This window comes from Poromitra crassiceps, assembly GCF_964638095.1.
Source record: "Poromitra crassiceps genome assembly, chromosome: 12".
Classification (NCBI taxonomy): Eukaryota; Metazoa; Chordata; class Actinopteri; order Beryciformes; family Melamphaidae; genus Poromitra; species Poromitra crassiceps.
The window spans coordinates 13,741,732-13,769,467 of NC_139632.1; the positions used below are offsets into that span (position 1 = coordinate 13,741,732).

Sequence of the window (27,736 nt, forward strand, 5' to 3'; positions counted from 1 at the left end):
AGTTCTTACAGGCTTGTTATTTCCCTCTAAGGCAGGGATGTCAGAGATCCGGCCCGGCCCACGGGCAGGTTTCATCCGGCCCGCGAGATGTTTTGGAATATTAAAAATATATATATATTATTATTATTATTAAATTCGCACCCCATTATCATGAACTACGTGTGGCTAATAAGCAAGCTAAGAGTTCATTCATAAGTTAATTAACCTGCACTACAAGGAAGTATGTCAGTAGGTCATCAGGTGTAAACAAAGCCGCCATGATGCCATGCTGGAATCTCATTGTAAAATTGGACTTGGCCCAAATTGGGCTTCAAACGGCCCAAATCGGGCTTTAAACGACCCAAATTGGGCTTCAAACGGCCCACATCTGGCTTTAAACGGCCCAAATTGAGCTTTAAACGGCCCAAATTTTTCTGACGCCGGCACGCGCGTCGGCCCGTATCGGCCTGGCCTGCTTGGTATCTAATGCCCGGCCTGAATTATGATCCCAGTCCGCCCCTGAACAAGATGCTGTCGAAAAAGAGAAAGGTTGACACGGAATGCAGGCAGTTTCAAGAGAAATGGAAAGAGCAGTATTTCTTTTGTGAAGTAAATGGGTAAATGCGTCGAATTGATTTTAGTTAAAAAAAAATCCGGCCCCCATGAGGTCTCAGTTGAACAAATCCGGCCCTCTACCTAATATGAGTCTGACACCCCTGCTCTAAGGGAGTGCAAGGCAGATATTTAAACAGCCTTGTTTGTGTACAGTACCAGTGGCATGGGAGTAATAAAAAGGGATTAAGGACCAGGACCCCTGGTGGTCAGTAAGATGGGCTGGTTGAGCCAATGTTAAAATTATCTTTATTTATTATTTATTTTTGCTTTAAAACTATTTTTTAATTTTCTGCTTAAAGTTCATGAAAAAAGTGGCATTCTTGTTTTTTCACACAATAATTTCATAATACCATTTGTAATGCCACCGTTGTAGTGCTGTTGTTCAAAATTAAAGTACATTTTCTCAGATTTATTGGTGTCTTTCTAGTCACACAATTTAATAGTCAGTGTTTCCCATACACTGATCTATTTGTGGTGGTACACCCTACATAGATTTTGACCCCCACAAATACTGCCACATATTAATTTCAACTAGTTGACTGCAAACTCCTGCTTTAGTGCTTACAGTATATTATTATCTTGTCGGAATATTATTCCAGCCAATAAGTTAGGAAGTTCCCTTTTGATTTAATTTTACTTTTGTTTTGCCTACAAAGCAAAATGTTACTTTACTTGAAACTCCCCTGAAGTGATTTTGGTATTATTTATGCAAGCATAATTCTACCATATAGTAAGTAACCTGTATGCAGAATATATATAGTATATATAGGGAAACAATTATTTTTTCATTGCTGTAAAACCACAGAACGGTAAAGAAGATATTGATGTGTGTAGTTCTTCATAGATCTAGTCTCTTCATTTTGATCTCAAAGTGCGCCAGTTTGATCCATTTTTACTTGAAACTGTACAAAATTTTCTTCCGGGGGGGCATGCCCCCGGACCCCCCTAGGGGTTCAGTGGTCCATGACCTTTGGGTGGGCTGAGCCCACCCAAAGCTCTGATGCTAAAACCGCCCCTGCTGTGTGGGCAACGCTAGTTTGGTTGTTGCGAGTGGAGAGACCGGAGAGGAGAGAGCAGAGACGTCTTGAGAAGAGAGAGGTTAAGAAACGTTTCGTTTGTGATCAGCTCTAAATAATGTGACCAGTTTCAAGGCTAAACTCTTACGTCTGATGGCATGATAGTATCTCTGTGTGGCATCTTCAATGACAACTGGTTGAAAGATAGAAAGTTTTAATCCTGATGTGTTTTGCAGAGCGTGAAGGAGACCACCAGTTGAAGTCTGTCCATTCTGACCAGCGGGAAACAGGGAAGAAAAGAAAGATAAAGTTACAGCCAGGGTATGTGTCTTAAACTTTTTGTTGCTTTTTAGAGACAGTTTTGATCTAGCTGATAAATCTTCGTGGAATTGCACATTCATTTTTTTAGTAGCTGAAAGAAATCAATCGTGCATTTCTAAGGAAATTACACTGGTTCCTCTGTTGATACCTGAACGCATCATAAACCGTTTTGACGCTGCTGTTCAAGAATGTGCGTGAATTTTAATTTGAATAATTGCTTTTATGAGGTATAGGCTACATTAACATTTTAAATCATCAGAGTTGTTAGAATAAACAGCTGCACTGATTTCACGACAACTTCTTGACTTCTTGTTCCCCAAATGAATTGCTCTGCTGTGTGTCACTTCACTTCCTGTTGGAAGGTCAATTTGCCCATGTCTGATCTGATCAAAATGTTGCCTGGGGTAGGCTACCACAGGTTAGGCTACCACACCCGGTGTAGGTAGGTAAAAAAAAGGGGGGGGGGAGGCTGTTTGGGGTCTCCATTGTGAAGTGGGTTGTGTGGGAGTGACAGGTTTGTGCAGAGAGATTGAAGTGTGGGTGCAGAGTGTGTGTGTGTGTGTGTGTGTGTGTGTGTGTGTGTGTGTGTGTGTGTGTGTGTGTGTGTGTGTGTGTGTGTGTGTGTGTGTGTGTGTGTGTGTGTGTGTGTGTGTGCGCGCACGCGCGTGCATGAACGTGGACATGCGTCCATGTGTGTCTAGTGGTTCTGGGGACCCCCAGGGGTCTCTGAGGGGGTTCCAGGAGGTCCCTAGCAAAAAGGGGACGGACTTTCATTGGGGGCGTCTGGGTAGTGTAGAGGTTAAAGCACCCGGGTTCAATTCCCAGCAGAAGTACTTCCAGCTTGTTCAGATGTTCCTACAGACACAATCGGCCGTGTCTGTGGGTGGGAAGCCGGTGGCGTATGAGTCCCGGTTGCTGCACTACTGCCTTCCTCTGGTCGCTCAGGGCGCCTGTTTCGAGGGGAGGGCAAATATGGGGCGTGATCCTCCCACGCGTCCTGCCGGTGAAACTCCAAACTGTCAGGTGAAAAGTAGCAGCTGGTGACTGCACATGTATCGGAGGAAGCATGTGCTATTCTACAACTCTCCCCAGATCGGCAGAGGAGGTGGAGCAGGGGAATTAGCTAAGTACAAGTGAGGAGAAAATGGGAGAAAAATCTGAAAAAAATAAAAATAGTTTTTTTCCACATTATAATTCCATCTATAAGTTAGCCTAATATCAGACTTCTTACACTCCATGTCCTTCTTAAGCAGCCAACTCGGTGGAAGGGGCGGATTTGAAGGTCTGGACCGAATGTTATGACAGAATGTATGATATTTTGGTCATCATGGGTTTCATACATTTTTTGTAATAAAACATCTCAAAGCAATAATCTTATCAGATGAGGGACCCTGGGACAAAATCTTATCAAATGGGGGTCCGTGGGCGAATTTGTGTCAGATTAGGACTCCTTGAAATGTTTGAAAACCGCTGCATATATGAGCGTGCGTGTGCAGGTGTGTGTGTGTGTGTGTGTGTGTGTGTGTGTGTGTGTGTGTGTGTGTGTGTGTGTGTGTGTGTGTGGGTGTGTGTGTGTGTGGGTGTGTGTGTTCATGTGTGTTTGTGTGTGTTCATGTGTGTGTGTGTGTGTGTGTGTGTGTGTGTGTGTGTGTGTGTGTGTGTGTGTGTGTGTGTGTGTGTGCATGTGTGTTTGTGTGTGTTCATGTGCACAGACAGAGGTGTGGTAAGGTCAGGCCAGATGAGATGAGATGAGAGGCCTTTTTCATGTCTGTGTGCTTATGAGAGCAGAGGAGTGAGACGACCTGTCACTCTGCCGCTCGGCTCTGGACACGCGTGCACTCCTCTCTCACTCTCGGGCTGCACCGTAAAGACACTTTGCAGCAGACTAATCATGAGCGGTGAGTATGTCAACACTGTGCGGTAGGTTAAGGGTTGCCAAGTTTGTGAGCTTTTTGTTAAAGGTTTATTTTTTGTGAATAGAATCTCTATTTTTCTTTGATTGAGAAACTCTCAGGAGGGCACTGCAGTTTTGGCAGCATGCACCTTACTTTGAGTTTGGGAGGAGCACTTTATGTTGTTTATTATGAAAAGTTGCTTTTTGAAGATGGTAAATCTGACTGATAGGCTTTGCCTGGACAACTTTTTTTTTTTTAGCTTTGTAGGTGATGTGATGGATGGTGAAGATACACAGAAAGAGACTGAAAGAAGAATATAGTTTTGCACAAATAATTCATATGCAACAGCCTGAGTTGAGCAGGCTGCATCTGTGTATATTTTAGCATGGTAGTTTGAAGAGGCTTTGTGCCACAGTGTGAAATACCCTCTGCATAACAAGCTGGAATGCTCTTCCACTAACAGTGAATCTCGGTGGTTGGTGAATCACACTGTAGTTCAAAATGAAAGGATGTGCAAGAATTAAAGTCCATATTTTCATGTGATTTATTCATCAATCCACTTGTGCTACTATGTTTTTTCAATATAACCTATAGCTGTTTCCTTTGGGTGCGGGGGTCTTTATTTGAAAATGTATTGAAAGAAAATTGGATGTTGTGTTATTGCTGTTCTTTCTCGCCATACTGGAGGGCACATTTAGGTTCTGTACCCTAGGGGTTTTCAAAGTCTGAGAGTGTGGGCCTCCCCCCAGACAAAGCTTGGAAACGGACGCCCCCCTCGCTTAATTCCTGATCGTGATTATGTTATTTGATAGACACTCAACAAATGAGCCAAGATAGCCTGATATTGCTGTTTGACATGATGTTGTTTGACAATAACAAGGTCTATCTGAAGGCATTTATTTGCTTCTGACTGGGAAAAACAGTAATATTCCCCAAAACTACTCTATCTCTGAACTATCTCTTTACCCAAATCACACACATTTAGGCTATTCTATGTGATCTCATTTTGATAATTAATGTCATATCTAAGACATGTATAATGTTTTTGTTTTTTTCACTTCCATTCACTGAGCCTCCCCTGAAACTCTTCGGAGTCCCCCTGGGGAGGCCTGCCTCCCACACTTTGGAAACCTCTGCTGTAGGCTATTTCGTTACTGTTAGTCTAATGCTTACTCGGTCGCCACAGGCTACAGTATATTCTGTTGTTAGATTCTGGTTGGTTACTCATGGTATTATTCCTGAGCCCTGGACCTATACTGTAAGTGATCTGGGCGCTGGGAATAGACGTAGCTGTAGCTATGAGGTTTGGCTTGTGATTGGATGTGTGTAGCATCCCCACCTCGTCTTCACAGAGATCTTTATAATGTCGCCCACATGCTGGAGTGGAGCAGCTCACTGGCCAATAGACAGTAGAAGATGGTATTTCTTGTCAGTTCCCAGTTGAGTGTGTATGTGGGAGTCCCTCTGTCCAACTGCAACTGCTCCCTTAGATTTCTACTATAAATAATTTGATTTGAATCAACTTGCCCGGTAAAATATGGGCTAACATTGTATTTCTCCAGAGTGTTTGTTCAGAATCCATAGCAGTGAAGCCTGGTGAAAGTGAGATTTCCATCCTGCCTGGAAACCACTTTCACTCTCCTCTGTTTGAATCTGTTAAGTTCATCTCTTAACTGGGTTCTGTGTAGAGTTGCAACGATTAGTCAATTAATTAATTAGTCGATTGACGGAAAATTAATCGCCAACTATTTTATAATCGATTAGTCATTTAGACTAATTTTTAAGAAAGGAATATGTAAATTCTCTCATTCCAGCTTCATAAAGGTGAATATTTTCTGGTTTCTTAAATCTTTAGTCATGTATTGTGGACTGTTGGTCAGGAGGACAAAAGAAGACATCTGAGGATGTCATCTTGGGCTTTGGGGAAAAAGTGATCGAAATTTTTTCACCATTTTGTGACATTTTATAGACCATGACAACTAATCGATTAGTTGACAAAATAATCAACGGATTAATGGATAATGAAAAAAATAATCGTTAGTTGCAGCCCTAGTTCTGTGACATTATCTTTGGTAGGATGGCATGCGCTGAACATGCACGGAGCTCAGTTACATCTTCTGGTTGTGTGTTTCATCTCTTCAAGGAAGCCTATTTGAATGCTCACACAGTGAGAACCTTATGACTTCTTCCACCTCTTCATCCATCCAGCACTGCACAGACAGAGATGCTGAAATGGGACCTTTGTCGCTCTCTGAGTCCTCCTAGACTCACTCTGAAACATTGCGGGTGTCTTGTCCATTTCATTACAATTGCCCTTTTTCACAGCAGCCATTTTGTGTCTAAAAGGCAGGAAGTAACACAGGTGCAACCAAACATTAATTAGGGTTTCCAACTTCCAATCCATTTGGGTGTTCCAGTGCTGGGGTCCTAATTAATGATTTGGTTGCACCTGTAAACTTACCCTGCCTTTTAGACACAAAATGGCGGCTGTGAAAAAGGCCCGTTCTCCAGGTCAGCAGCACAAAGAGCCATTGATTTGTGAAAGATACACACTGCATACACTCTGCATTATAAGCCGAGCTGAATAATGGGGTCGGATTATCAAGGGTCATCCAACAGCCCACTCATCAATGTGGCTCTCACAATGTATGTAGGATGTATAGATAAATGTACGCCGCAGAACAATGGACAAAAGAAAATCAATAGGTTAGAATGATGCAAACGGAATAGATGAAGTCTATGGGGATTGCATAGTAAGTGTTTATCCCCGGGGAACAGTCAAAATATAAAGGTGTTTCAGTTCATGGCGGTTATACAGTATGGTGGAGGATAAGCAGAGGAAGGAAGGCTGCTTTAAGCACTGGACTTAACCCAGGTCTGATTGCGGAAGGTGATTCAGAGGGAAAGCTGGTTGCCTACTTAGATAAGAGGAAGTGAGAGAGCTGCAGCCACGTGTGGTAACGGAGGAAAGACACGGTAAGACTGGCATTCTCAGCTCGGCTCTGTTCACCTGTCACAGAAGCTCTTGAAACTTGATTGGTGTCTTGTTACAATGCTTGCCTGCTTAGGACTTCACAACATTCAGCCTCCAACTTTGGATTTGTTTAAATCTTCTCATAGAAATGCCTCAGAAACTCAGAACCCTGATTCCTTGTGCTGTTTTGATGTTTTGCTACTTGTATCTACAGTATAGTGCAAACGTGTGTGTAACTCTTTTGTAGTGATTTGCTGCGGTGATAATCAAAGTAACACAGCTTTAGTTGTGTATTTAGATTATAGTACAAGAGATAAACTTGTTGTAAGCCACATTTTCAAGGTCATGCACACTGTAACTTCGAATTCACATCTTTCCTTTTTTACCTACTTTATTCTGCACTTTGCTAGACATGTGACAAAGTACAAAAAGGACAAGTAAACAACACACTTTATCAGTGTACATTGGCCTTGGCAGTTGTTTATAACAATGAAAGGATCCCTGGAATAAAACCTAGGAATAAAACGATTATGTCATCAAGGATATTTAAGATCCGCAAGATTTGAAATGAATGCCCTTTCAAAGATTTTTAATTCCTCATCCATTTTTACTTTCAGTTTCAGATCACTTTACTGAAAGGAAATGGTTCACCCCCAAATGAAAAGTTCAATATGAGAATATACCTTTAAATTCCATTCAAGGCATTCCCTATTCACTCAATTACATTTGAAAGATGTCCTCAACCACATCTTTCCCATCCTGAAACCACACTTTTGAAGTAAATCACATAATTAGCATATGCCCCCCCCCCCCCCCCCCCCCCCCCCCTCTCCGTATAGTTTCCCACGAGACCTGCCTCCTCGACCGGGTGCTGGAGCTGATTATGAATGAGAAGCCCCCGACCAGCGGCAGTCTTTTCCTGGACGAGGACGCGGACAAGCCCCCCGCGGCGGAGCCAGGAGACCTGAGGAGGCGCCTCCGCAGGGCCATGGAGCGCAGGGCCAGCAGCCTGAAGGAGAGGATGAGCTCCGTCAGCAGGGACAGCCTCCAGGCGTTCCTCAGGAGGAACCTGTTCGTTCTGTTCACCGTCGCAGCCGTGGCTCTGGGTCAGTGGCTCTGAGTCAGTGGGTCTGACGACTGTGGTGGTGGTGGTGGTGGTGGTGACAGCGAGGGGTGGGAGGAGGATGATGGTTGTGCTTTGTAACCAGCTTTTTTACACTGCTTTATTCTCCATTTAGTGAATGTTTTCATCTAGAATAGTCATTTTCGCTTTCTCGATGCCATGTTTTGGTGTTTTTTTTCAGCAATCATCGGTAACTGCCAGATAGAGCAATGATCATCCACTAGTCTCTGAGTTTTCTCAACATGCTGTGTGTGTGTGTGTGTGTGTGTGTGTGTGTGTGTGTGTGTGTGTGTGTGTGTGTGTGTGTGTGTGTGTGTGTGTGTGTGTGTGTGTGTGTGTGTGTGTGTGTGTGTGTGTGTGTGTGTGTGTGTTTTCCAGGTGTGATCCTGGGTTTTGCCCTGCGCCCCCACGACCTGTCCCTGAGGGAGATCAAGTACTTTGCCTTTCCTGGAGAGCTGCTCATGAGGATGTTGCAGATGCTGGTGCTTCCACTCATTGTCTCCAGTCTGGTCACAGGTTGGCTTTCTTTCACTGAGCACAAAACAAAACAAATAAAAGCACCCAATGCTCTCAATGTCCTCCTAATAGATGCTGCTGGTCACTACATAAAACAGGAAGAAAGAGTTGAGATGTTCCTCCAGTCCAAGGTGAACGAGTATGACTGAAGCTGCACTGGGTAGCTGTGCTTGATGTTGGCGGCTCCAAATGGCAGAGTGTCAAGAGTCAAGATGACCTTTATCATCCCTGAGAGGGGCACTTGATTGGCAACAGGAATATCTAGTGAGCACCCATCTGAACCCAGTAAAAACGAAGACACAAGACGAGACGTTAAAAACCATAATTTAGGTTAAAAAAAGAAAATACAGAGACTGAATAAGAAAGACACTAAAAAGAATACAGATCAAAGCAATACAAGAATAATAAAACATGTACAGTACTGTACATATACTGTATACCGTAATAATTTTGCTCTCACAATACATACTGTATTGATGTCAACATTGAGAGATCGTGTCATGTGACGTCAGTGAACTGCAGACAGCAGCACGCTCATGTTCAGCAACCTGCTGGTCTGTGGTTGCTTTTTGCACCAAAAGAACGAGACAGGAAACGATGGTTGGTCACATCCTGTGAGTGGAGAAGTGTTCAAACCCAATAGCACAATTTCATTTAGGCAAATAAGGCAAATCTACAGGGCCTCTTTTCTATATTTGTGATACAGCCCAACTTTGCGATTCAGGCTGATAAAGACAGCTGCATTTTGACATACAAAATATTGCCCAGTGCAGCCAAGGTGTTTCATGTAGGATTCTTTCAGTATTTATTTGAGTATTAAAAAACACTCATAACAAAATATTATTTTAGTATTAAACGCACTCTTATAACAAAATATGAAGTTACTTGAATGCTCAAATTAAATGCCCTTGTATCTCCCAGGTATCTCCTCCCTGGACAGCAAGGCGTCAGGTAAGATGGGGATGCGTGCGGTGGTGTACTACATGGTGACCACCCTGGTTGCCGTGTTCATTGGCATCGTCATGGTGATGATCATCCGGCCGGGGAGAGGCAGCAGGGACAGTCCTGTGAGCAGTGGAGGAAACATAGAGCCCGTCCAGGCTGCTGACGCCTTCCTGGACCTCATCAGGTGACATCCAGATGTTTTCACTGCCTCGTTCACTAGACTTACTTATATTGTTTATATAGAATTCTTTGTTTTGAGCTGCTTGAAGTACCAGCTGGGTGGGAGTTCCCATACAAGACAAGACAATGAAATCCAGAAAGGTTAAACAAACGTACTTGACACTACCTTGACACGATTGGCTCTTTTCCATTGGTGCTTTTGGCCGGCCTGGCCTGCGCCACGTCCCACTGATTTTGTTTCCCATTATCAGTTTTATTGCGCCAGGCTGCGCACGCCCGAGATGGACCTACTCTGGTGTGGGGCCACAGCGAGCCAGCCCCCAGGGGGCAGCAGTGACATCTCGCCACTTTGACCCCCTTCTCCCCCTCGAACCCTGTGTTGCCAGCATACTGTAGGTTTGCAATGCCAAACTCATGTTTAAAAGGCTCTGTGTGTTCACAGTGCTAACCACTGAGCCACAGTAATAATTATATCATGCAAGGCTGGACCATGCATGGAAAAATGACATATCTGTATTGTCCTGATGCAGTAAAACCCACCCATCCAGCAGTCCAAAACAAAGTAACACAGGGATAATTAATTCTGTAAGATTTCATTTACTGCAAGATACGACTTAGAAACTTCTGTGATTCCCACTCATATATAATCTTTTAATTCTATTCAATTTTATTCAATTTTTTTTTTTTTTTTTTTTTTTTTCTCTCCAGGAACATGTTTCCTCCTAATCTGGTGGAGGCTTGCTTCAAGCAGGTGAGGCCATCACCATTTCCTCCTAATCTTATTGTGTTAATTTCATTTAATTTCAAAAGTTTTATTTCCAGGTTTAGAAACAGAAAACCATTTTATAATTTTTATTTTAAAACACCCAAGCACAGAGTACATGTCAAAACACAATTTTCATCTCACAATCACTGTGAAATCACATTTTCATCTCACAATCACTGTGAAATCACATTTTCCTCTCCTTGCTTGGTTGTGTATATGGAGATGTAAAAACCCAAACAGTGACGGTGTCGATGCTTTGATTTTCTTCTCAGTATAAAACGGTGTACAAGAAGATCGTGCACACCAGGAACGTGACTGTGGCCCTGAACCTCACCGACTCGCTCAACATCACAGAGACCAACCTGGGCCTGAACCTCAGCAGGGTGCTGCACACCATACAGGTGGGTGACGGACGGTGATGATCAATTAGGGTTCCATTAATACAGTATGTGATTCTCTTTTCCTATTTCAATGTCACATCTTGAGTCAAATACCCAGGCAGGATTTGGAAATGTCCATACACTACCTACCTCCCCTCTGCCACAGGAGACGGTGGAGGAGACTATCCCGATGTCAGGTGCCTCCAGTGGGGTGAACGCTCTGGGCTTGGTGGTGTTCTCCATGTGCTTCGGCCTGGTCATCGGCAACATGAAGCAGCAGGGCCAGGCCCTCAGGGACTTCTTCGACTGCCTCAACGAAGCCATCATGAGGCTGGTGTCTGTCATCATCTGGTCAGTATGTTACTTAAGCTTATCTGGTTAAAAGGTTCTCTGACTGCTTGGAAAATTCTTGAATTTGAATGTCAAATGCCTTCAGATGAAGAGCTGGCCTCTATCAGGTTTTGGTTTGTTTTGTATGCAGATGAGACATTTATCTAAACACTGCAAGTTGAAGTGTAAATCATGATCATAGCTAAACGCAAGTGATGTCAATTACTTTCGGATTATGTATAACAATTAGACTCGGCATGATCTTGATCATTTATACAACTATACAATCAAAGAAATGTGTGTCTATCTGTCCATCTCCCTCCATAACCCTCTATCCCGTCCTTCCCCTTCCATTGTCTCCCCTCCCGTCTCCTCTCAGGTACGCTCCAGTGGGCATCCTGTTCCTGATTGCAGGGAAGATCGTGGAGATGAAGGACCTGGCGCAGGTGGGCGGCCAGCTGGGGATGTACACGGTGACGGTCATCGTGGGCCTCCTCATCCACGGCCTCTTTGTGCTGCCGCTGTTGTACTTCCTGGTGACCAGGAAGAACCCCTACACTTTCATCGGCGGCCTGCTGCAGGCGCTCATCACGGCCCTGGGAACCTCCTCTAGGTCGGTCATGTTTCCTGGCCACGCAAAAACTCCACTGAGCAAGCAGGGAAGAGTGATACTCGGTTGCTTTTCCCACCCACACATTTTCCCAGACACCTCCTCAGTTTTGAACATTTACGATCACAAGCCCACTTCTCGAACCCCAACCCCCATCATACGGTATCATACTATATAGATTCTGACTTAGAGAGCAGTAGACATAGAGATACAGATACAGATTTAGATATTGCTGGTTCTGGCTAGAATTAATAGATTCAGATACACATAAGATTCAGATTGTGTTACAACAGACTCATTCATCTGGATTTAATTGAAATTCACACGTTGTGCTTGTTATTCTCTGAATTACTGTCAGGGTTCCAGACAAAGAAGCTGATGCAGTGAGATGATGTAAGGCACACTGCATATATAATTAGCCCCAGAGAGAGATACAGGTGTTATATGAGAGCAAAGAAGTCAGAGAAACACACATTCACTGCTAGTGTGCACAAACATGAGAGACAGCAACATCAACACGAGTGCAGTGCAGTGGTAGATTCCCTGCCTACCAACACGGGGGCCGGAGGTTCGAGCCCCCATGTTACCTCCGGCTTGGTCGTGCGTCCATATGCACAATTGGCCGTGTCTCCACGTGGGAAAACGGATTAAGGGTATGTGTCCTGTGTCGCTACACTAGCAACTCCTCTGCTTGGTCAGGGTGCCTGTATGGGGGAGGGGAACTGGGGGGGGAATCACGTGATCCTCCCACACGCTACGCTCTGCCGGTGAAACTCCTCACTGTCAGGTGAAACGAAGCGGCCGGTGACTGCACATATATCAGAGGAAGCATGTGTTTGTCTACGGCTCTCCCCAGATCACACACACACACACACGCGCACGCACGCTAGACAGGTGAAAGATCTTATCTAATGTAAAATGTTTTCACTACACGACCAACATTACATTCAGTGAGTCTGATTGATCCTAAATGAATGAGTATGTGTGTGTTCCAGCTCTGCCACCCTGCCCATCACCTTCCGCTGTCTGGAGGAGAACAACCACGTGGACAAGCGGGTGACGCGCTTCGTCCTCCCCGTGGGCGCCACCATCAACATGGACGGCACCGCCCTCTACGAGGCTGTGGCGGCCATCTTTATCGCTCAAGTGAACAACATGGACCTCAACTTTGGCCAGATTCTCACCATCAGGTAACTCTGCTTTTAGTTTGAGTTTAGTTTGATTCACAATCACATAGTTCCTCATATATGCCTTTATCACCCTGCTGATCCCACCAGGGCTGGACATGTGTTGTATGCATGGATCATAAATAATATGGACATAGCTAGCTACCGTCACCCATTGGTTTTTGGACTCCCATTCTGAAGTCTAGTGTGGCTTGTTGCCATCTTGGGGTCCTTACTCAGCTCGCGCGAGATGAGGGGTTTCCCAGAGCCGCAGCTCTGCCTGCAAATTGGTCGGTGATCAGAAAGCTGCGCGATCACTGGACAGGCAACCTACCAATCTCTCCCCAAATCTTTTCTATTGCCTATAAAAATTCATCCCCGTACAGTTATAAAAGGTGAAATTAGCTATATAGGCCCAAACTATGTGTTGAAGCAGGCTGTAAACTTGTTTAATCCTGTTACAAAGTCGGGCATTTTAACATGGGGGTGAACAGGGAACAACTCCCCTTTGGATACAGCCTCAAGTGGCCATTCAAGAAACTTCGTTATCACTTCCCTCCCACCTCTCTCTCTCTCTCCATCCCTCCCACCCACCGCCCACTCAGTATCACGGCAACCGCTGCCAGCATCGGAGCAGCAGGCATCCCTCAGGCTGGGCTGGTTACCATGGTGATCGTATTGACCTCGGTGGGCCTGCCTACGGATGACATCACGCTGATCATCGCCGTGGATTGGTTCCTGTGAGTGTCCGTTAAATGCCAGTGTGATGCGGATTGGCCCGCGTGGCGCTCTGAGGCTCTGCCAGCCTAAATGTCATAGTACAGCTTCAGAGAGCCCACTGGAAAGGTTATTGATGCATAATGCAGATTGACAGATGACTGGAAATCCTGCGTTACAAGTTACATATTGAAATGCTGAGATTTTAATGATTGAGTGATTTTAATAACAGGTACAGAAATGACCTCTCTGTCTGTCTGTCTCTCTGTCTGTCTGTCTGTCTGTCTGTCTGTCTGTCTGTCTCTATCTCTCTGTCTGTCTCACTCTCACACTGTCTCTGTGTCTGTCTCAATATGTTTCAATTCCATTCAATGAGGTTTATTGGCATGACATATATGTGCACGTTGCCAAAGCATAGAATAAAACATACATGAAATAGCAATAAAGTAAAATAATAAAATAAAATAAATCAATAGATTCTTCACCAAATATATTTCTGGATAATAACAGTGATGATTACTTAAAATACTTGTAATGCATGTCCCTCTCCCTCTCTCTCTCATCACCCTAGGGACCGCTTGCGTACCACCACCAACGTGCTGGGCGACTCGCTGGGCGCCGGCATCGTGGAGCACCTTTCGCGCGGCGAGCTGCAGAGCCAGGACGCCGAGGTCGGCAACTCCGTCATCGAGGAGAACGAGAAGCCCTACCAGCTCATCTGCCAGGAGAACGACTCGCACAAACACCGCAACAGTGAGACGCCCATGTGAAGGCCTTCGCTTATCAAACGGCTTTTAGCTTAGAAGATTGCTTTTCCCTCAACTGTCTCACAGCGGTGCAAGGGACCATCTTAGAGCTTTAAACTGTCTTTTGGGAACCTCAGCCTGGGGGTTGGGGTGGAGCGTTACCACAAGAAAAGAAGTTTATTGTTTTTGCCCTTGCAGACCCAAACTCACGTCTCTCCTTCAACTGTCAAATGTTATTTTTGAAAAGTTTCCGTCTCTCAGAGATGTGTGAGAAAATCCTAGAATCTAACAATCAATTAGCGAGTTGAGTTCTCTGGGAAACGAGGCAAAGGTCATCAACAGGTTAGGAACAAGTCGAAATCCATATAATCTGTTTTCGATTGAGCGTGTCTGCCTGGAATACCAGTTAGGTGGAGGCATTTTGTTTTGGGGGCTTTATTAAACATCAGGTAAGCTCAATATAAATCATTTTTAAAACAGTCCTCTGAGTTTTCAAGTTTTTAACATTTTTGTAAACTTTCATCCATACAGTCAGAGCCATTTATAACCCCGTGCCAGCACCAGTGTTAGAATACACAGTATTACTGGAGAGCAGAGTTGTAGTACTCAAGTCCAGGACATGGACTCGAGTCACGAGTCCTGGACTCACTTTCAGGACTTGTTACTCGACTTGGACTGGAGCATTCCTGCAATCGGACTCGGAAGTTGGAGACAAAGACTCAGACTAATAATTTGGCATAAGATATTGATAGCTATATTAATACCATGACATTATTCAATTTCGTGCAAGGGCAGGCACATGTGTACCACATACATGTGGATTCATGCTCGTGTTCAGTAATGCCGGACTCAGACTCTGGTAACGGGGACCCGATTCGGACTCTTTGGTGACTCGGATCTGGACTCGGACTCAAACACTGGGGACTCGAGACTGGACTTGGCACTCGAGATATAGTGACTTGACTGCTGGAGAGAAAGACATTCATACATTCATAATAAGAGAATAGAAAAGAAAAAAACAGCTGATGTCTAAATAGAGTAAATCCACATAATTGGGCCAATTTAGTTGCATGACTTAACACTTGATCTGATCTCTATTACTTTTTACTTTGACAAAACTTACAAACACTTATTTTTTATCATTCCCATTTTGACTACCTCTAATGTGACTCTTATGTGGATCTTCTACAGAGCAACACACACACACACACACACACACACACACACACACATACACACACACATGGAGCATATCAGCAGAATGTAAATATTTCAATCTCTGAATCGTTTTTGGGATCTTGTATTTCAGTTTGAAATGTTTCTTAACGTTAGTTAAGTTTGCTTGCACTTTGTCATTGTATTACTTTGAATATACCTGACTGTTCAACACTGGTGGATGGTGGGATGGGGAGACTTTGCTACTAATTATTATGAGGTTGATATATTTCTAGTGATTTGTTAGGTTTTTCAATCAGTGCTTTTCTTATAAATATCGTATTTTTGTGTATTTCTTGTATTTCTTCAATGCTTTTTAACAATGGCTGAACTACTGTACACTAATGTGGGAGAAGAGCAATGCCTGCTCTCATTTTTTTTTAAATTGGTTTCATTGGTGTTATTGATTATTGGTTATCTTGAGAGATGGAGATATCGACAAAGAGAATGACCATCTTTTGTTAATTTTTATTTCTAGTTGGTCATATTTTTTCCATTTTAAGGACTGCTTCACCTGATATTGCATGTAGATATTTTTCTTTAGATACTGATTCATACAGACTCTACAGTAAACCATCTCTCTGATCCTATCAGAAAGCTGTTGTTCACAACAATATGCCATGACAGGGGTTTTCAAAGTCTGAGACTGTGGGCCTCCCCCCAGACAAAGCTAGCAAAAAGGCGACACCCCCCCCCCCCTAGATTGGATCATGATTACCGGTATGTTATTTGATCCCAGACACTCAACAATTGAGCCAAGTTAGCCTGATATTGCTGTTTGACATACTTCAGTTTACACCAAATACTGTACATGAAAAAAGTCTGCCTGAAGGCATTTCTTTGTTTCTGACTCTAAGAAAGTGGGAAAACATGTCAAATTTATATATCTCTGAACTATATCTTTAACCAAATCACACACATTTAGGCTATTCTATATGATCTCCTTTTGATAATAACGAATGTAATATGTTTTCATTTCCATTCACTGAGCCTCCCCTGAAACTGCTTGGAGCCCCCCTAGGGAGGCCCGCCTCCCACTTTGAAAACCGCTGTTTTAAGCCATACAATCCACAAAATGTGTGATTTCATATTTTGAACAATACATCACAAGCTAATTTTGATTTATTTTCTTGTTCTGTGAAAAGGTACTGTGAAAAACAATTGAGATTGCTTGAAGGAACTGAATGTATAGTCGCTACATTATGCTTTTTGGTGTTAAGAGTGTTTTATTAAAAGACAGTATAGCGCACATAAAAGTGAAAAAGTATTAACATTTTAATTGAAAGCTTATTCTGTGCTCCGTTTATGCTAGTTAAGAGGTTCGTTTTCAGTTTTGATGCTTGATGTCATTACTGTATAAAATGTTATTACTTATTTTGATGGACAGTTTATGGAAAGTTTGAGAAATAAATGTCTCAGGAATTGATTATCTTTGTGTGATCCTCATGTTTGTGTGCATCTATAGAGTGTCCAGTGTCTTGGAGAGAATGGCTACCCCTGGTGGAGTATATATTCTTTATAGTCAAATATGATCTGCAAATAAGTATTTGTTTTAACCTGTCTGTAATAGCCAATAGATGAGGTTTACTATGTCAGGACCATAAAGGGGGATAAGTTGTCAATCACAGAGCAGAATACTAAATTGACTTTCAGTGCTTCTGTGTGATTGCCTAAAACTCATTCATTGCAGTCATTGCAGTGTGCAGTATTGCAACCCAGATCCCACTCAGTGATGCACTCCAAATCCCCAGAAAACGATATCGCTTTCCGGTCTGTGCAGCTTTTGCAAATTGCAGTTGAAGTGGGCGTGCAAACTGTTTGAAGTGCTCGATAAACAGTGCTGCAGTTTCCCAGAAGAACCGCCCGTCACCTCCGAGTGGCTGTTCCCGAACATCAAACAGCCACGGCCCAGGTTAGGTCAACACACACAGCCAGACCAAGGCCTCTAGTCTACCCTACATTATGCTTTATTCCCGCCCAGCGTTTCTTCATCTCCAGGTCAGAAACCACAATGAATCCCGGAACTGTCTCTAGTGTGACCCCATGGGACAAAAGAACTGTTCATGTGTTTTCATTCGCCTAAACTCCCAAACACTCACTTTGGCTCTGAAAAGGTTTAGGACTCCTTCACTAACCTGTCTCCTTGGCAAAAAAGAAGGAGAGTCTATTGTATGAACATGTAAATGCACATATAACAAATCCAGACACACTCACAACACAAGCGCACCCAGATCCAACATTTTACAATAATCCTCGATTGAAAAACAGACAACAAAGCACTTAGTCATTATTTCAGATTCATTTATAAAATAGTTCATTTGAGATACTGTGTTTTTAACATACAGTGCATTCTTCTACAATACATCGGTGTTTCAGACACAATTGAGCCCTCTAAGTTTGAACAGCCTTGACGGGTGGTGACATTTTCAGCATAAATACTTTGGCATAGTTTAGTGACAGACTTGTCAATGTAAAAGACAAAATTCAACTGCTAATAGATATTAAAACCTCTGATAGATGCCCGAGGGCCTCGTTTACAAAGATTGACTGGGGTTTGATACTGAGTTTCAGTGTACAAACAGCCTATATACAGAGTGAACAAAATATCAGGATCACTTTCTCTGTCCATAATAACACAGGTTTGCTGAATCCAGGTGAAATCGAATGTATTATATATTGATTCCACCTGTTAAACACACTAGATCATGAGTAGGAGATATAGATGCAGGAGAGGACACAGGTTGAAGGACTGGATTGTGCAAAAGGGCGTGCAAATCAAATAGAAAGTTGTTCCCAATATTTTGGACACTCAGTGCACTGTGACAAAACCATAAAACCCAATTTACTGTACGGTGTACGGTGTCCTTACACATTACTGAAGGCATACAAGTTACCAAAAAAGCATATACCTCGCTGATATACAATATTAATATCACTGAAAACTGCTCATTTTCACATGAATGTATCTTTTTTATCAATCACAACTTTCACGTCGATTTTGACCATTTCGATAAACAAGGCCCTTGCTGGCCTACTTTAAGGTTTTGGCACAATAACAGATCAGCCACTAGTAGCAGTAACGTTCGTTGTGGGAAGAGACACTTCTAGGCAGACCTGGGCAAATAGTACATGGAGCCACTTTGAATCACTGAAAACATCTTATTGTCAATTGAATGCTCGATTTAAATGATCTTACAAGTAAATAGCCTTCTTCTGAGGCTGTCCCAGCCATGTGTTTGTGGAGATATTTCAAGCATGCTTCATGTGTAAATATCTGAAGCCATTTAAATATGTGTTGTTGCTGCCCAGGTCTGGTCCCAGGGAGACAGGTAGGGTAGATAGAGAGACACAAGACGACTGGAGAGTGAGCGAGCTCCGCCGTGCTTACATGACAAGCTGCTGAAAGTTTACTTGGCCTGGAAAAGAGCGGGAAGAATGTAAAATGCTGGGTCATTTGGAAGAATGTAAAACGCTGGGTCATTTCAGCTAAGTGGATAAGACATTACGCAGACTTACAGTATGGATATAGTCACATGAACAGAGCCTTACCTATGACTATGAGTATTCCTCCCTCCTTGCTGGTACTACTCCCTCATTCCACATGGAGCACTGCCCAGTTGTCTTTCTTGTCCTGATGAACAAAAAAAATAATCTATCATGCAATTTGGAAGTGTCATTGACAAGAAAAATCTGTCCATCTCGAAGAATCACACATCCATTACTGTGTGATGCCAGCAGACACACACAACAGATCGCACCATTTGACTTGATTTGACTCGGGCGCCTCGCTCGAGGGCACGACGGTCATGTGACTGTAAAGACGGTGACCTCTGACCTCTGACATGACGGGCAGGTTGTCGTGAGGAAGCAGCCACATGGTCCGGTGGGCCTTGGTTCTCTGTCTCTGCAGGAGCTTCCTCAGTAACCTCTTCACCTTGCGGTCTCTGGGGTCGGCGCACTTCACCGCCTTCTTAGTGTAGAGACTAGAGATCAACAACACAAACACAACACATCACACACAGCACAGGGACTAGACATCAACAACACAAGCCCAAAACATACACACGCACACACACACAGGGCCTAGACATCAACAACACACAACACATCACACACAGCACACACACACACACACACACACACACACACACACACACACACACACACACACACACACACACACACACACACACACACACACACACACACACACACACACACACACACACACACACACACACACAGCACAGGGCTATGGGACAAGGTGCCACTATAAACACAAGGGGGAAAGGAAATCAAACCCAATTTTGTATCCATATGGTCGCACAGAGCAACAAAAATGTCCAGCAGGGGAGCAAGCCCTCTGAGAAATTCAACCAAATGCAATCATTGAAGAGAGAGAGAGACACTACGTTGAATTGGGAAACACTAGGTGCCAATTGCAAGCCAGTGAAATGTTTTCTCTGGTAGAGAAGTGAAAGCAAATGTCATCAATTTCAGATCCTGCTTTCAAGGAATGAGTCAAGTTGACCTCCAGACAAATAGGAAGAAATGGTTTGAGATACAACACTCTATACTATAGAGATACAACACTCTATACTATAGAGTGTTGTATCTCTCTATACTATAGAGTGTTGTATCTCTCTATACTATAGTGTTTTATCTCTCTATACTATAGAGTGTTGTATCTCTCTATACTATAGTGTTTTATCTCTCTATACTATAGAGTGTTGTATCTCTCTATACTATAGAGAGTGTTGTATCTCAAACCATTTCTTCTTCTTAATAAGTGGGCCGCATAAAAAAAGTTCCTCATTCTCCAGTAACAAAAGATTTCTCAGACTTTCTGGGGGGGAAACAATGCTACAATGCTGCATGCTTTACTTAACTAAACCCTGCTGTTCTGACTGACTGCCTGCCTGACTAACTGACTGGCTGACTGACTAACTGACTGCCTGATTGACTGACTGCCTGCCTGCCTGATTGACTGACTGCCTGGCTGACTGACTAACTGACTGCCTGATTGACTGGCTGCCTGATTGACTAACTGACTGCCTGATTGACTAACTGACTGCCTGATTGACTGACTGCCTGCCTGATTGACTGACTGCCTGGCTGACTGACTAACTGACTGCCTGATTGACTGGCTGCCTGATTGACTAACTGACTGCCTGATTGACTAACTGCCTGGCTGACTAACTGCCTGATTGACTAACTGACTGCCTGATTGACTGACTGACTGCCTGCCTGATTGACTGACTGACTGCCTGCCTGATTGACTGCCTGCCTGACTGACTGACTGACTGACTGCAGCCGAGTTCAGCTGGCTTGGAAGGTATTTTCTGATGGCTTGTTATTCCCACATATTTCCTTCCTCACTTCCCTGGCAATTCCAGCAGCGAGGCGAGGCGAGGCGAGGCCTAGGCCTGCCATAACAACATGACCTGGATAGATGACAATGCCTCTCTGCCCTCCTCTAACCAGAGGCATATTTTCCATGTCTGCGGATCTCCGCGCTCTTTAGCGCCGGGAGTGGATATTTGGAATACTTGCATGATGGCTTGTATGCTGCAGTCGGGCCCCTCCGTCTGCACCTCAAACCGCAGCACGTCTTTGGTGCGCACCTTGCCGTGCGAGTACAGCATGCAGCACTGGACGTCCCGCTGCATCTGCACCCCTTTACCTGGGAAAAACAGAAAGAGGGGGGGGGGGGGGGGGGGAGATGGAGAGAAAGTCAAGGAAAAGATGTAAGAAAAGAAATCAGGGATGTAGGGATGTGTGTGTGTGTGTGTGTGTGTGTGTGTGTGTGTGTGTGTGTGTGTGTGTGTGTGTGAGAGAGAGAGAGAGGGGGGCACACACACGAGACGTCAGCAAAACAACGCAAGAGGGAATAAGACTGAAATTGGCTGTTGTTAAAGTCACCACTAATCATGTTCAGCGACAGTACTGTTAATGATCAGCTTATTGCATTGCAGTTCACATTGATTTGACTTAACCTTTCTTCAAGCATGTTGTCCCATTTTAGATTAAAAGCACCATCCTTCAAGAAAGTCCTGGGTGATAATAAAGCATCATCATGTCAACTGGAAGAGTTACCGACAAACAGCAGACAACAACAATGCAACATCAATATTCTCTGTATGTTACTGCAGCTATTATGCATGGAGAGAATACACTGAAAACGAGTGGTTTCCAACAATGCATCGCACTGACGCCAGGTTTCTGATGTTAGCACAGGCTGAAAGGGAATGTTTTGGCAGCTTTTGTTGACAGCAAAATGTTATCTGTTCTGCAGAGTGCAGACTACTGTACACGCCCCCCTAGTTACACACACACACGCACACACACACACACACACACGCGCGCACGCACACACACACGCACACAAAAGAATGTGAGAGGAATAAGAAGCACATCCCACCATGCTGCAAAACACACGACCATGCCAGAGAGACGAGGGAGAGAGAGAGAGTGTGTGAGAGAGTATGGAGGAGGGGGGTGCCATCATGGCTTTTCCATCCAATGCGATGATGTCAACAAAACAAAGTGTTATGTCACAGATGGTGTTGAGTCTTGTCCCTCGGACACGTCCAACAGTCACATTTCAAACACGGGAGAGACAAGACACACCATCGCCACACACAGAGACGGAGCTGTGTCACGCAGTTGCTGTCTATTTGTGTTGGCTGTTCAGTGACGCCTGTCCCCTCCTGCGTTCTGCCCCTCTGTTTACATCCATCCATCCGTCCATGCTCTGCTATCGCTCTCTCCCTCTCCTCTCCTCTCCTCTCCTTGTGCTTTCTTCGCCATCGCTATCCCCCGCTCCACTGCCCACCTGCAGGGTGCATACAAGCCGCACACACACGCACACACACACACACACACACACACACACAAACACACACACACAAACACACACACACAGCAAAGTGTGGCTGAGTCCTACCTTCCACAGATGCCAGGAGAAGAACAGTCAGGGAAATAACAGTCAACATCTGCAGCACGAACATGATGAGGCTGGCAGAGGAGAGGATGATCGACTCTGTCACCTCTCCCTCTATGGCTGCCTCTCTTATATCACTCCCTCCCTCTCTCTCTCTCTCTCTCTCTTTATACCTCCCTCCCCACCTCTCTCTCACTCACTCGCTTCCACTCTACCTCTCTCTTTCTATCTCGTCTTTCCCACCCTCCCTGACTCCCTCTATTCATCCACTTCCAGTCATTCTTGCTTTTGCCCTCCCTCCCTCCCTCCCTCCCTCTGTCTTTCTATCTTCCTCCCGCTCCTCACACCGCTCTCTCTCTCTCTCTCTCTTTCCCTCCATCTCTCTCGTCTCATTCCATCGCTCTTCTTCTCCCCTTCCTGCGCTCTACACTCAGGATACAAAAGATCAGGCACGCCTTCCCAATCCCAATGCTGTTGGCACCTTCCATGTCTCATTTATCTCCAGGCTTCGAATGAATCCTCCTTCAGCCTGTCTGCCTCTCCTGAGTGAACATGGATTTAATGGGTGAAATCAATCAGGCAGGCATAATAGCTTTCTTATTGATTCCCATGATCAATCCTAATAGTTGTATTTCATTTCGAAATAACATTCAAATAAACCCTGATTTACGGCTTCATAATGCAGTCATGGAAACTCTGTTAGCTACAGTAGCAGGTGTATCTGGCTCCATCAGACTAGAGCAGAGTTATGACTCCCCCACCCAAACAACGATGGCACGGTGGATCAGTGGTTAGCACTGTTGTTTCACAGCAACCCGGTTCGAATCCGGCTGTCCCAGGTCCTTTCGGCGTGGAGTTTGCATGTTCTCCCCGGGTTCGTGTGGGTTTCTTATTATTAGATAGATATTGAATGTATATGCAAAGTGATATGTATAGTGTTTAGCATATGCCTTTTATGGTCCCTTTGCATGACGTTCAGGTGTCCTACTATCAGTGCTGTGACTTTTGCACCAATACCACGTATGTAAATCGCTTATAACTGACAAATAAAGCGATTCCGATGTTCTGAAATGTGTCCTTAATATGTCGTTAGATGTCCGTCCATGAATCATGAAAAAACAGTGACTTGGTTTCCATAGCTGATGACCACAAGAATACGCCGCAGGCTCTATCTGAGAGTCAACAGCCATTAAAGAGAAGCATGAGCAGAGCCAGCAGCAGGAGCTGATTAGCCAGAGAAACCAGAGGAATTGTTGTACATCTGGTTCAACATAGCGGCCCTTTGAACCAGCCTTGTGCTGGTGAAAAATGCCAAACTCGGATGCCAAAGTTGGGCGGGGCCTACAACTACGGTATGCGAGATGATGATCGATAGGCCTGATTAGGTAGGACAATGAAATGTGGCCACATCGTGGTATACTGGCACATTCACTGTTTGAGTGGAACATTCACAATTCTGTTCAAGGGATAAATGGGTTTGCATAGTTTGTGTTTGTGTCCATCTTGCTCTGGTAGGTCTGACAGTTATTAGAAGCCAACTATTATTTAGATGCTGCAGTTGCCCAGGGAGTTGCTCAGCAGCGTTGCTCTACTCACACATCTTGCGGCCAGGAAACATTTGATTGATCCCGTGTCTCCCTTTGTTGCCTGTTGTTTGCAGCATTGCTCGTCATCCACATTGCCTAAAAAAAGTTGCCTTAAAGGAACAGTCCACCCTAAACCCACCCACCATTGACTTCAGTACAACTGAAGTTGACTTCATGGTGACTGGTTTTCCTGACCTGACCTGACCTGACCTGACCTGACATTGAAACATCTTGAGATGGCATTGTCTATTTTTGGCCCGTTTTCTGTAGGAACAAGAAAAATCAAACCACCAAACAATAAAAATGGCCCAAAAAATGCAAGGTACATCGCCAATAGATGTGTTTTTTTTTAACACAGACTCACAAATCTTTCTCTCTCAATAAAGCTGCAGGTATTCCATTATATAAGCCTGCAGAAATGATGTGGGGGAAAATGCTATAAAAGTGTTTGACCACGGTTACATAAATTCTTAGCAAAATTAAAAACCAATGTTATGAAATACAATTTTATAACACATCACACCTCATTAGGCTAAGTACTTTGGACATACCTTGGGAAATACCAGAGAGCAGACAGATGCTCATTGCAATGCTTGAACGGTGAGTCACCGTTCTTGCAGTGCAGCACGCAAAAGGCTAAATAAGGGTCATCACTAATGTGCTATGGGCATGTAAGAAGCACATTTTGATGGGGCAGGACAATGTGACAGGACCTTGGACCCTCGCCTGTCCAGGTTCCTATGGTGCAACAGACTTCCCCACTGACCAAGTCATTCTATCGAAATGAGCTTGGTGGGAAAACGGAGAAATATTCAGACGACAAGGCAACACTGTAATCCCCTATCTGATTCTGTGCATACATACCTGAGCCCTGGAAGTAAAAATATGCAGTCTGTGTACTGAGGGGGTGAGGTTGGGGGGGGGGGGGGTGTGTGTGTGAGAGAGACAGAGCGAGAGGGAGGGAGGGTGAGAGAGTGAGAGTTTGGGGAAGAGAGGGAGGGGGGTTAAGTGTTGAAGAATTTGACCTAAGAAATCAGGTTGGAATCTCTCAGCTGCAAAAACATACCTTCCCACATGACTACAGGTCCACTTGTGAGCCAAATACATTTTCTGCATATCTGTACAGCAATTAAAAATCATCTCGCGTCAAAAGTACACAGACTCACAAACATGCACTCGATCCAAAAATAATAATAAAAAAAGTGCATCAGCAATGGAGGGGAAAGTGTGTGTGTGTGTGTGTGTGTGTGTGTGTGTATTACTTCAGAGGACAGTGATGTTCCTCTCCTCTCCCAGGGGCTGGGGAGCGGGAGATGTACGGGACGATACCGCGGCCCCCTGCTGGAGAGCAGGAGCTGTGCAGGACGATAGCGCGGCCCCCTGCAGACATTGGAGGGTTTTTGGCTCTCTGCGCTGGACAGCAGGCGGTCCTCGGAGAGCTTACCTAAAAGGGATTTCCAAGGGATGAGATGCAGGGGGCAATTCTTCATCTGATTTTTCCTTTTTCTTAAAGAGACAAGGCACACAATTAAGTTTACGAGACACATAGCAAGCTGTATGTATGGAATGCAATTCTGAGCACATAGTTGATGCACACAGTGCACTGTGCGATGCCGTGCAGCTCATATATATATATTTATTTATATATATATATATATATATACCGTATATAGATTTTTCTATGCCAATCAAATCCAAGCCAAAGCTGTGAAATCAGTGGTTTATAAAGATTTTACTTTTTTTTTAATTTGACAAATATCAGATTTTCTGTGATTTATCAAAAGCTAAAACTATTTACCATCATTACTGAAGGTATGAGTGTTTATCGACTTCATTTCTATCAGATTATTTGAAATGATTGTGCCATGAAATCTAGGATAAAATTCAAATAACGTTTTACTAAATGAGGCCCCTGGAGCCAGGTTTATTCTCCCAGCATGCCATTCTTCCAGTAAATGAGGACCATCAATCCAGCCCAGTGCCTGATTCATGGTTGACGTTCTGCTCCGGACAGGAGGAGGGTCTGAACTCACTCTTACTTCACATGAGATTTCCTTCATGGAATGTCTTTCTTGACTGTGGAAATAAAATGATGTCCATTCCTGCAACATGTTGTGATGATATTTTATTAGAAAGGAGAGGTAGGCCCACTCTGCCAGTCAGGCATTCCACTGCAGGGAGTTGACTGGCGCTCTTCTGGAACCAAACATCTGTGCTTCTCACAGCTCCGTTTCATTACTCACCGAAACACTAAACCCAGAAAATCAGCTTAAACACACTAACGCATTTATTTTGAAAATCCCCATTGTAAAAACTCAAGGGCTCTCGCCTGTGCAGAGAGTGTGAAACTGAACACTGTTGAGGAGTGGATGTGTTTAACAAATGCTGCCAGAAAGAACAACACACATCTCTGTCTGGGGAGATTCTAATACGTTCCTAATGCAAACTCTAAAGTCCATGTGATTTTCTCAGTGTCACAGAGAAGTCACCGGGAGAGAGCTACAAGACATTTAAAACCCCGTCCACTGCGACGGTGTCGCACGTGTGTCTCCGACTGAGTACGACTGTGGCAGCAAAATCATACAATAAAACAGAAAAGGGATTACAGTAAAAATAATAATTAATTAATAAAATTAAGATACAGTATGTGATGTCAACTGAAGCAATATGGCAGAAATATCCCACACAGAAAAATAAAGGTAAAGGTGCAAACCGGGAACCAAAAAGTAGTGTGATGCCATCAAAGAACCATGTTCACAAAGAACCTTTCAACACCATTATGGTTCGTTGGGATAATAAGGTATTGGATGGAGGCTGATGGCATAAGGGTGTGTGTGTGTGGGGGATATAGGTGAATATTAATATATATTCATATATATATATATATTTTAAATATATATATATATATTACAGATCCTCAAAAATACAACTCAAGTACCTCTTCTATGAAGATGCTATATTAAATAAAGTTTGATTGATTGATCAATCACAGGAATGCTGACTGAATACAGACACAGCAATTCTTAATGAGGAAAACACAAAGCATAATATCTTTCCAACCCAGCTTTGGGTTCCTCCAGGTTTCTAAACCGTCACAGAGGAGGGTACCGCCAGCATGGACAGCCTCCCTGGCATGAGTGTCTGCACCGGCCTGAGCTACTCCAAATCTCCTATTATTCTTTCTTGATTATTGACCTGCAGCACCAGCAATCCATGTTTGGCTGATGGAAGCAGCAAAACAAACAGGGGAGAAAGTCGTGATGGTGGATTTTGATTTATGTATTTAAACTAAGCCGCCAGAGATCCAGAACAGTAGTTCTCAAGTGGTTTTGCACAAGGACCCAAATTTGACCTCGTTCAACCTCATACGTCTAGACTGGAGAAAATGGAGAGCTTGTGAATTTATATTCTGACAGTGAGGATATACAGTTTAAGAGATGTGTTTCAAGATGGCAGAGACAACTTCTACATACAGTATAGTGTATTTGCCTTGTTTTTTTTTTTATTGAATATGTAATTTGATTTAAAAGAAATCTCTGATTCCCAGGATTGGAAAACCTGTGTCTATGTCTAGGACCCTAGATACAAATGAACATTGATGGTAAATGTGTAAAATATGTACAAATTTGTCAAACTGCCAGTGTAAACACGGAACTCCAATTAGTAAAAAAAAAAACTGCAAGATTAAAATAGCTGAAATTCATAGTTTCAAA

The 27,736-nt window shown here is 43.8% G+C and overlaps 2 protein-coding genes across 2 annotated transcripts; one reads left to right on the forward strand and one right to left on the reverse strand.

The window, feature by feature from the left end:
* Positions 1–1,666: 1,666 nt before the first annotated feature.
* On the forward strand, positions 1,667–16,921 carry slc1a6 (solute carrier family 1 member 6). Its single transcript, XM_083647522.1, has 12 exons — positions 1,667–1,692; positions 1,847–1,931; positions 7,640–7,906; positions 8,302–8,439; positions 9,361–9,568; positions 10,273–10,315; positions 10,603–10,731; positions 10,877–11,061; positions 11,420–11,653; positions 12,646–12,840; positions 13,422–13,556; positions 14,105–16,921. Exons 3-12 carry the CDS (start codon positions 7,684–7,686, stop codon positions 14,301–14,303), a joined length of 1,689 nt encoding a protein of 562 aa, XP_083503648.1. The 5' UTR covers positions 1,667–1,692; positions 1,847–1,931; positions 7,640–7,683; the 3' UTR covers positions 14,304–16,921.
* Positions 16,922–17,790: 869 nt separating this feature from the next.
* Positions 17,791–22,562, reverse strand: ccl44 (chemokine (C-C motif) ligand 44). The gene is made up of 5 exons (XM_083647139.1): positions 22,441–22,562; positions 21,048–21,177; positions 19,330–19,477; positions 19,044–19,125; positions 17,791–18,910 (listed from the first exon to the last, which is right to left on the reverse strand). The coding sequence occupies exons 1-4, from the start codon at positions 22,502–22,504 to the stop codon at positions 19,087–19,089; spliced, it is 381 nt and encodes a 126-aa protein (XP_083503265.1). The 5' UTR covers positions 22,505–22,562; the 3' UTR covers positions 17,791–18,910; positions 19,044–19,086.
* Positions 22,563–27,736: the final 5,174 nt, after the last annotated feature.